At 52.6% G+C, this 11,735-nt stretch overlaps 1 protein-coding gene across 11 annotated transcripts in view; it reads right to left on the reverse strand.

Moving 5' to 3' along the window:
- Window positions 1-11,735, reverse strand: part of vit (vitrin) — a 159,443-nt gene that overhangs the window by 59,544 nt on the left and 88,164 nt on the right. For all 11 annotated transcript variants that reach the window (XM_071391314.1, XM_071391311.1, XM_071391306.1 and 8 more), the window contains one exon: window positions 9,370-9,444. In XM_071391314.1, the coding sequence (XP_071247415.1) occupies window positions 9,370-9,444 (75 nt within the window). The remainder of the gene's footprint in view (window positions 1-9,369; window positions 9,445-11,735) is intronic.

Consider the following 11,735-nt stretch of genomic DNA (forward strand, 5'->3'; position numbering starts at 1 on the left):
TAATAACCCAGGGAGGCCCCTACCTATAACCCAGGGAGGCCCCTACCTATAACCTCATAACTCAGGGAGGCCCCTACCTAATAACCTCATAACCCAGGGAGGCCCCTACCTAATAACCCAGGGAGACCCCTACCAAATAACCTCATAACCCAGGGAGGCCCCTACCTAATAACCCAGGGAGGCCCCTACCTAATAACCCAGGGAGGCCCCTACCTAATAACCCAGGGAAGCCTCTACCTAATAACCTCATAACCCAGGGAGGCCCCTACCTATAACCCAGGGAGGCCCCTACCAAATAACCTCATAACCCAGGGAGGCCCCTACCTAATAACCTCATAACCAAGGGAGGCCCCTACCTAATAACCCAGGGAGACCCCTACCTAATAACCTCATAACCCAGGGAGGCCCCTACCTATAACCCAGGGAGGCCCCTACCTATAACCCAGGGAGGCCCCTACCGATAACCTCATAACCCAGGGAGGCCCCTACCCATAACCCAGGGAGGCCCCTACCTATAACCCAGGGAGACCCCTACCTAATAACCTCATAACCCAGGGAGGCCCCTACCTATAATCCAGGGAGGCCCCTAACTATAATCCAGGGAGGCCCCTACCTAATAACCTCATAACCCAGGGAGGCCCCTACCTAATAACCTCATAACCCAGGGAGGCCCCTACCTATAACCCAGGGAGGCCACTACCTATAACCCAGGGAGGCCCCTACCTAATAACCTCATAACCCAGGGAGGCCCCTACCTAATAACCTCATAACCCAGGGAGGCCCCTACCTATAACCTCATAACCCAGGGAGGCCACTACCTATAACCCAGGGAGGCCCCTACCTATAACCCAGGGAGGCCCCTACCTAATAACCTCATAACCCAGGGAGGCCCCTACCTATAACCCAGGGAGGCCCCTACCTATAACCAGGGGAGGCCCCTACCTATAACCCAGGGAGGCCCCTACCTATAACCCAGGGAGGCCCCTACCTATAACCCAGGGAGGCCCCTACCTATAACCCAGGGAGGCCCCTACCTATAACCCAGGGAGGCCCCTACCTATAACCCAGGGAGGCCCCTACCTATAACCCAGGGAGGCCCCTACCTAATAACCTCATAACCCAGGGAGGCCCCTACCTAATAACCTCATAACCAAGGGAGGCCCCTACCTAATAACCCAGGGAGGCCCCTACCTATAACCTCATAACCCAGGGAGGCCCCTACCTATAACCTCATAACCCAGGGAGACCCCTACCTAATAACCTCATAACCAAGGGAGGCCCCTACCTAATAACCCAGGGAAGCCCCTACCTATAACCTAGGGAGGCCCCTACCTATAACCCAGGGAGGCCCCTACCTATAACCTCATAACCCAGGGAGGCCCCTACCTAATAACCTCATAACCAAGGGAGGCCCCTACCTATAACCCAGGGATGCCCCTACCTATAATCCAGGGAGGCCCCTACCTATAACCTCATAACCCAGGGAGGCCCTACCTATAACCCAGGGAGGCCCCTACCTAATAACCCAGGGAGGCCCCTACCTATAACCTCATAACCCAGGGAGGCCCCTACCTAATAACCTCATAACCCAGGGAGGCCCCTACCTAATAACCTCATAACCCAGGGAGGCCCTACCTATAACCCAGGGAGGCCCCTACCTAATAACCCAGGGAGGCCCCTACCTATAACCCAGGGAGGCCCCTACCTAATAACCCAGGGAGGCCCCTACCTATAACCCAGGGAGGCCCCTAAATATAACCCAGGGAGGCCCCTACCTATAACCCAGGGAGGCCCCTACCTATAACCCAGGGAGGCCCCTACCTATAACCCAGGGAGGCCCCTACCTAATAACCCAGGGAGGCCCCTAAACATAACCCAGGGAGGCCCCTACCTATAACCCAGGGAGGCCCCTACCTAATAACCCAGGGAGGCCCCTACCTAATAACCCCAGGGAGGCCCCTACCTAATAACCCAGGGAGGCCCCTACCTAATAACCTCATAACCCAGGGAGGCCCCTACTTAATAACCTAATAACCCAGTGAGGCCCCTACCTAATAACCCAGGGAGACCCCTACCTAATAACCCAGGGAGACCCCTACCTAATAACCCAGGGAGGCCCCTACCTATAACCCAGGGAGGCCCCTACCTATAACCTCATAACTCAGGGAGGCCCCTACCTAATAACCTCATAACCCAGGGAGGCCCCTACCTAATAACCCAGGGAGACCCCTACCAAATAACCTCATAACCCAGGGAGGCCCCTACCTAATAACCCAGGGAGGCCCCTACCTAATAACCCAGGGAGGCCCCTACCTAATAACCCAGGGAGGCCTCTACCTAATAACCTCATAACCCAGGGAGGCCCCTACCTATAACCCAGGGAGGCCCCTACCAAATAACCTCATAACCCAGGGAGGCCCCTACCTAATAACCTCATAACCAAGGGAGGCCCCTACCTAATAACCCAGGGAGACCCCTACCTAATAACCTCATAACCCAGGGAGGCCCCTACCGATAACCTCATAACCCAGGGAGGCCCCTACCTATAACCCAGGGAGGCCCCTACCGATAACCTCATAACCCAGGGAGGCCCCTACCTATAACCCAGGGAGGCCCCTACCTATAACCCAGGGAGACCCCTACCTAATAACCTCATAACCCAGGGAGGCCCCTACCTATAATCCAGGGAGGCCCCTACCTATAATCCAGGGAGGCCCCTACCTAATAACCTCATAACCCAGGGAGGCCCCTACCTAATAACCTCATAACCCAGGGAGGCCCCTACCTAATAACCTCATAACCCAGGGAGGCCCCTACCTATAACCCAGGGAGGCCCCTACCTAATAACCTCATAACCCAGGGAGGCCCCTACCTAATAACCTCATAACCCAGGGAGGCCCCTACCTATAACCTCATAACCCAGGGAGGCCACTACCTATAACCCAGGGAGGCCCCTACCTATAACCCAGGGAGGCCCCTACCTAATAACCTCATAACCCAGGGAGGCCCCTACCTATAACCCAGGGAGGCCCCTACCTATAACCCAGGGAGGCCCCTACCTATAACCAGGGGAGGCCCCTACCTATAACCCAGGGAGGCCCCTACCTATAACCCAGGGAGGCCCCTACCTATAACCCAGGGAGGCCCCTACCTATAACCCAGGGAGGCCCCTACCTATAACCCAGGGAGGCCCCTACCTATAACCCACGAAGGCCCCTACCTATAACCCAGGGAGGCCCCTACCTATAACCCAGGGAGGCCCCTACCTAATAACCTCATAACCCAGGGAGGCCCCTACCTAATAACCTCATAACCAAGGGAGGCCCTACCTATAACCCAGGGAGACCCCTACCTATAACCTCATAACCCAGGGAGGCCCCTACCTATAACCTCATAACCCAGGGAGACCCCTACCTAATAACCTAATAACCCAGGGAGGCCCCTACCTAATAACCTCATAACCAAGGGAGGCCCCTACCTAATAACCCAGGGAGGCCCCTACCTAATAACCCAGGAAGGCCCCTACCTAATAACCTTATAACCCAGGGAGGCCCCTACCTATAACCCAGGGAGGCCCCTACCTATAACCCAGGGAGGCCCCTACCTATAACCTCATAACCCAGGGAGGCCCCTACCTATAACCCAGGGAGGCCCCTACCTAATAACCTCATAACCCAGGGAGGCCCCTACCCATAACCCAGGGAGACCCCAACCTAATAACCCAGGGAGGCCCCTACCTATAACCTCATAACCCAGGGAGGCCCCTACCTATAACACAGGGAGGCCACTACCTATAACCCAGGGAGGCCCCTACCTAATAACCTCATAACCCAGGGAGGCCCCTACCTATAACCTCATAACCCAGGGAGGCCCCTACCTATAACCCAGGGAGGCCCCTACCTAATAACCCAGGGAGGCCCCTACCTATAACCTCATAACCCAGGGAGGCCCCTACCTATAACCTCATAACCCAGGGAGACCCCTACCTAATAACCCAGGGAGGCCCCTACCTAATAACCCAGGGAGGCCCCTACCTATAACCCAGGGAGGCCCCTACCTATAACCCAGGGAGGCCCCTACCTAATAACCCAGGGAGGCCCCTACCTATAACCCAGGGAGGCCCCTACCTATAACCTCATAACCCAGGGAGGCCCCTACCTAATAACCTCATAACCCAGGGAGGCCCCTACCTAATAACCCAGGGAGGCCCCTACCTAATAACCCAGGGAGGCCCCTACCTATAACCCAGGGAGGCCCCTACCTATAACCCAGGGAGGCCCCTACCTATAACCCAGGGAGGCCCCTACCTATAACCTCATAACCCAGGGAGGCCCCTACCTATAACCCAGGGAGGCCCCTACCTATAACCCAGGGAGGCCCCTACCTAATAACCTCATAACCCAGGGAGGCCCCTACCTATAACCTCATAACCCAGGGAGGCCCCTACCTATAACCCAGGGAGGCCCCTACCTATAACCTCATAACCCAGGGAGGCCCCTACCTATAACCTCATAACCCAGGGAGACCCCTACCTATAACCCAGGGAGACCCCTACCTAATAACCCAGGGAGGCCCCTACCTATAACCCAGGGAGGCCCCTACCTATAACCCAGGGAGGCCCCTACCTAATAACCCAGGGAGGCCCCTACCTATAACCCAGGGAGGCCCCTACCTATAACCCAGGGAGGCCCCTACCTATAACCCAGGGAGGCCCCTACCTATAACCCAGGGAGGCCCCTACCTATAACCCAGGGAGGCCCCTACCTATAACCCAGGGAGGCCCCTACCTATAACCCACGAAGGCCCCTACCTATAACCCAGGGAGGCCCCTACCTAATAACCTCATAACCCAGGGAGGCCCCTACCTAATAACCTCATAACCAAGGGAGGCCCCTACCTAATAACCCAGGGAGGCCCCTACCTATAACCTCATAACCCAGGGAGGCCCCTACCTATAACCTCATAACCCAGGGAGACCCCTACCTAATAACCTAATAACCCAGGGAGGCCCCTACCTAATAACCTCATAACCAAGGGAGGCCCCTACCTAATAACCCAGGGAGGCCCCTACCTAATAACCCAGGAAGGCCCCTACCTAATAACCTTATAACCCAGGGAGGCCCCTACCTATAACCCAGGGAGGCCCCTACCTATAACCCAGGGAGGCCCCTACCTATAACCTCATAACCCAGGGAGGCCCCTACCTATAACCCAGGGAGGCCCCTACCTAATAACCTCATAACCCAGGGAGGCCCCTACCCATAACCCAGGGAGACCCACAGACCTAATAACCTCATAACCCAGGGAGGCCCCTACCTATAACACAGGGAGGCCACTACCTATAACCCAGGGAGGCCCCTACCTAATAACCTCATAACCCAGGGAGGCCCCTACCTATAACCTCATAACCCAGGGAGGCCCCTACCTATAACCCAGGGAGGCCCCTACCTAATAACCCAGGGAGGCCCCTACCTATAACCTCATAACCCAGGGAGGCCCCTACCTATAACCTCATAACCCAGGGAGACCCCTACCTAATAACCCAGGGAGGCCCCTACCTAATAACCCAGGGAGGCCCCTACCTATAACCCAGGGAGGCCCCTACCTATAACCCAGGGAGGCCCCTACCTAATAACCCAGGGAGGCCCCTACCTATAACCCAGGGAGGCCCCTACCTATAACCTCATAACCCAGGGAGGCCCCTACCTAATAACCTCATAACCCAGGGAGGCCCCTACCTAATAACCCAGGGAGGCCCCTACCTAATAACCCAGGGAGGCCCCTACCTATAACCCAGGGAGGCCCCTACCTATAACCCAGGGAGGCCCCTACCTATAACCCAGGGAGGCCCCTACCTATAACCCAGGGAGGCCCCTACCTATAACCTCATAACCCAGGGAGGCCCCTACCTATAACCCAGGGAGGCCCCTACCTATAACCCAGGGAGGCCCCTACCTAATAACCTCATAACCCAGGGAGGCCCCTACCTATAACCTCATAACCCAGGGAGGCCCCTACCTATAACCCATGGAGGCCCCTACCTATAACCTCATAACCCAGGGAGGCCCCTACCTATAACCTCATAACCCAGGGAGACCCCTACCTAATAACCCAGGGAGGCCCCTACCTATAACCCAGGGAGACCCCTACCTAATAACCCAGGGAGGCCCCTACCTATAACCCAGGGAGGCCCCTACCTATAACCCAGGGAGGCCCCTACCTAATAACCCAGGGAGGCCCCTACCTATAACCCAGGGAGGCCCCTACCTATAACCTCATAACCCAGGGAGGCCCCTACCTAATAACCTCATAACCAAGGGAGGCCCCTACCTAATAACCCAGGGAGGCCCCTACCTAATAACCCAGGGAGGCCCCTACCTATAACCCAGGGAGGCCCCTACCTATAACCCAGGGAGGCCCCTACCTATAACCTCATAACCCAGGGAGGCCCCTACCTATAACCCAGGGAGGCCCCTACCTATAATCCAGGGAGGCCCCTACCTATAACCTCATAACCCAGGGAGGCCCTACCTATAATCCAGGGAGGCCCCTACCTATAACCTCATAACCAAGGGAGGCCCCTACCTATAACCCAGGGAGGCCCCTACCTATAATCCAGGGAGGCCCCTACCTATAACCTCATAACCCAGGGAGGCCCTACCTATAACCCAGGGAGGCCCCTACCTATAACCCAGGGAGGCCCCTACCTAATAACCCAGGGAGGCCCCTACCTATAACCTCATAACCCCAGGGAGGCCCCTACCTAATAACCTCATAACCCAGGGAGGCCCCTACCTAATAACCTCATAACCCAGGGAGGCCCTACCTATAACCCAGGGAGGCCCCTACCTAATAACCCAGGGAGGCCCCTACCTATAACCCAGGGAGGCCCCTACCTAATAACCCAGGGAGGCCCCTACCTATAACCCAGGGAGGCCCCTAAATATAACCCAGGGAGGCCCCTACCTATAACCCAGGGAGGCCCCTACCTATAACCCAGGGAGGCCCCTACCTATAACCCAGGGAGGCCCCTACCTAATAACCCAGGGAGGCCCCTAAATATAACCCAGGGAGGCCCCTACATATAACCCAGGGAGGCCCCTACCTATAACCCAGGGAGGCCCCTACCTAATAACCCAGGGAGGCCCCTACCTAATAACCCAGGGAGGCCCCTACCTAATAACCTCATAACCCAGGGAGGCCCCTACCTAATAACCTAATAACCCAGGGAGGCCCCTACCTTATAACCCAGGGAGACCCCTACCTAATAACCCAGGGAGACCCCTACCTAATAACCCAGGGAGGCCCCTACCTATAACCCAGGGAGGCCCCTACCTATAACCTCATAACTCAGGGAGGCCCCTACCTAATAACCTCATAACCCAGGGAGGCCCCTACCTAATAACCCAGGGAGACCCCTACCAAATAACCTCATAACCCAGGGAGGCCCCTACCTAATAACCCAGGGAGGCCCCTACCTAATAACCCAGGGAGGCCCCTACCTAATAACCCAGGGAGGCCTCTACCTAATAACCTCATAACCCAGGGAGGCCCCTACCTATAACCCAGGGAGGCCCCTACCAAATAACCTCATAACCCAGGGAGGCCCCTACCTAATAACCTCATAACCAAGGGAGGCCCCTACCTAATAACCCAGGGAGACCCCTACCTAATAACCTCATAACCCAGGGAGGCCCCTACCTATAACCTCATAACCCAGGGAGGCCCCTACCTATAACCCAGGGAGGCCCCTTCCTAATAACCCAGGGAGACCCCTACCTAATAACCTCATAACCCAGGGAGGCCCCTACCTATAATCCAGGGAGGCCCCTACCTATAATCCAGGGAGGCCCCTACCTAATAACCTCATAACCCAGGGAGGCCCCTACCTAATAACCTCATAACCCAGGGAGGCCCCTACCTAATAACCTCATAACCCAGGGAGGCCACTACCTATAACCCAGGGAGGCCCCTACCTAATAACCTCATAACCCAGGGAGGCCCCTACCTAATAACCTCATAACCCAGGGAGGCCCCTACCTATAACCTCATAACCCAGGGAGGCCACTACCTATAACCCAGGGAGGCCCCTACCTATAACCCAGGGAGGCCCCTACCTAATAACCTCATAACCCAGGGAGGCCCCTACCTATAACCCAGGGAGGCCCCTACCTATAACCCAGGGAGGCCCCTACCTATAACCCAGGGAGGCCCCTACCTATAACCCAGGGAGGCCCCTACCTATAACCCAGGGAGGCCCCTACCTATAACCCAGGGAGGCCCCTACCTATAACCCAGGGAGGCCCCTACCTATAACCCAGGGAGGCCCCTACCTATAACCTCATAACCCAGGGAGACCCTACCTATAACCCAGGGAGGCCCCTACCTATAACCTCATAACCCAGGGAGGCCCCTACCTATAACCTCATAACCCAGGGAGACCCCTACCTATAACCCAGGGAGGCCCCTACCTATAACCCAGGGAGGCCCCTACCTATAACCTCATAACCCAGGGAGGCCCCTACCTAATAACCTCATAACCCAGGGAGGCCCCTACCTATAACCTCATAACCCAGGGAGGCCCCTACCTATAATCCAGGGAGGCCCCTACCTAATAACCCAGGGAGGCCCCTACCTATAACCCAGGGAGGCCCCTACCTATTACCCAGGGAGGCCCCTACCTATAACCCAGCGAGGCCCCTACCTATAACCCAGGGAGGCCCCTAACTAATAACCTCATAACCCAGGGAGGCCCCTACCTAATAACCTCATAACCCAGGGAGGCCCCTACCTAATAACCTCATAACCCAGGGAGGCCCCTACCTATAACCTCATAACCCAGGGAGGCCCCTACCTATAACCCAGGGAGGCCCCTACCTATAACCCAGGGAGGCCCCTACCTATAACCCAGCGAGGCCCCTACCTATAACCCAGGGAGGCCCCTACCTATAACCCAGGGAGGCCCCTACCTATAACCCAGGGAGGCCCCTACCTAATAACCTCATAACCCAGGGAGGCCCCTACCTAATAACCTCATAACCCAGGGAGGCCCCTACCTAATAACCTCATAACCCAGGGAGGCCCCTACCTATAACCTCATAACCCAGGGAGGCCCCTACCTATAACCCAGGGAGGCCCCTACCTAATAACCCAGGAAGGCCCCAAGGCTGAGTTACTGTAAAGGGCTTTCTAAATCAAATGACTGATTGATGTGGGGGTGTGAGAGCAGGTTTAGGGCTGGTTGTGTCCTAGCATAGGGTGAGTTGTGGGGTGTCACTCTGCTGCCTCCGGTCTCACTACCTGTGTCTAGTCTGGGGGAAGGGGAGTGTCTAGGTTGGGGTTAGGGTGGGTTGAGGGTTGAGCTCTGACCTGTCCCGGAGTGGTGGCCGGGGGCTGGTTGTCTCCTGATGGTAGGAGACCCGGCAGCCTCTGGTCTCCTTAGACCTGTAAGCAGCAATACCAGCAGAGACAACGGCAGGGACTGAATCATAGACTTAGAGATGGGGTGCTTTCCAAATAGCGCCCTATTCCCTAAGTAGTGCACTATATAGGGAATAGGGTGCCATAGGGCTCTGGTCTAAAGTAGTGTACTATACAGGGAATAGGGCTCTGGTCTAAAGTAGTGCACTATATAGGGAATAGGGCTCTGGTCTAAAGTAGTGCACTATATAGGGAATAGGGTGCCATAGGGCTCTGACCTAAAGTAGTGCACTATGTAGGGAATAGGGCTCTGACCTAAAGTAGTGCTCTATATAGGGAATAGGGTGCCATAGGGCTCTGGTCTAAAGTAGTGCACTATATAGGGAATAGGGCTCTGACCTAAAGTAGTGCACTATATAGGGAATAGGGTGCCATAGGGCTCTGACCTAAAGTAGTGCACTATGTAGGGAATAGGGCTCTGACCTAAAGTAGTGCTCTATATAGGGAATAGGGTGCCATAGGGCTCTGGTCTAAAGTAGTGCACTATATAGGGAATAGGGCTCTGACCTAAAGTAGTGCACTATACAGGGAATAGGGTGCTATTTAGGATGCGTAGTTGTATTTCTATGAAATGGACATAATGGCTTGTGCTGTCCATTCCCATAACAATGTAGCAATAACAGACCGAGAAACCTTTAGACATGTAAAATAATGAGGCTACATTCAACATCTAAAGCTGTCCTCTATGTCTCATAAAACATCCCATATTAAACATTAAGAAAACATCCCATATTAAACATTAAGAAAACATCCCATATTAAACTAGACACTGTGAAACATCCCATATTAAACTAGACACTGTGAAACATCCCATATTAAACTAGACACTGTGAAACATCCCATATAAAACTAGACACTGTGAAACATCCCATATTAAACATTAAGAAAACATCCCATATTAAACTAGACACTGTGAAACATCCCATATTAAACTAGACACTGTGAAACATCCCATATAAAACTAGACACTGTGAAACATCCCATACTAAACTAGACACTGTGAAACATCCCATATTAAACTAGACACTGTGAAACATCCCATACTAAACTAGACACTGTGAAACATCCCATATAAAACTAGACACTGTGAAACATCCCATACTAAACTAGACACTGTGAAACATCCCATATAAAACTAGACACTGTGAAACATCCCATATAAAACTAGACACTGTGAAACATCCCATATAAAACTAGACACTGTAAAACATCCCATATAAAACTAGACACTGTGAAACATCCCATATAAAACTAGACACTGTGAAACATCCCATATAAAACTAGACACTGTGAAACATCCCATATAAAACTAGACACTGTGAAACATCCCATATAAAACTAGACACTGTGAAACATCCCATACTAAACTAGACACTGTGAAACATCCCATATAAAACTAGACACTGTGAAACATCCCATATAAAACTAGACACTGTGAAACATCCCATATTAAACATTAAGAAAACATCCCATATTAAACTAGACACTGTGAAACATCCCATATTAAACTAGACACTGTGAAACATCCCATATAAAACTAGACACTGTGAAACATCCCATATTAAACATTAAGAAAACATCCCATATTAAACTAGACACTGTGAAACATCCCATATAAAACTAGACACTGTGAAACATCCCATATAAAACTAGACACTGTGAAACATCCCATACTAAACTAGACACTGTGAAACATCCCATATAAAACTAGACACTGTGAAACATCCCATATAAAACTAGACACTGTGAAACATCCCATATAAAACTAGACACTGTAAAACATCCCATATAAAACTAGACACTGTGAAACATCCCATATAAAACTAGACACTGTGAAACATCCCATATAAAACTAGACACTGTGAAACATCCCATATAAAACTAGACACTGTGAAACATCCCATATAAAACTAGACACTGTGAAACATCCCATATAAAACTAGACACTGTGAAACATCCCATATAAAACTAGACACTGTGAAACATCCCATATAAAACTAGACACTGTGAAACATCCCATATAAAACTAGACACTGTGAAACATCCCATATAAAACTAGACACTGTGAAACATCCCATATAAAACTAGACACTGTAAAACATCCCATATAAAACTAGACACTGTGAAACATCCCATATAAAACTACACACTGTGAAACATCCCGTATAAAACTAGACACTGTGAAACATCCCATATAAAACTAGACACTGTGAAACATCCCATATAAAACTAGACACTGTGAAACATCCCATATA

This window comes from Salvelinus alpinus, chromosome 3 (assembly GCF_045679555.1).
Source record: "Salvelinus alpinus chromosome 3, SLU_Salpinus.1, whole genome shotgun sequence".
Taxonomy (NCBI): domain Eukaryota; kingdom Metazoa; phylum Chordata; class Actinopteri; order Salmoniformes; family Salmonidae; genus Salvelinus; species Salvelinus alpinus.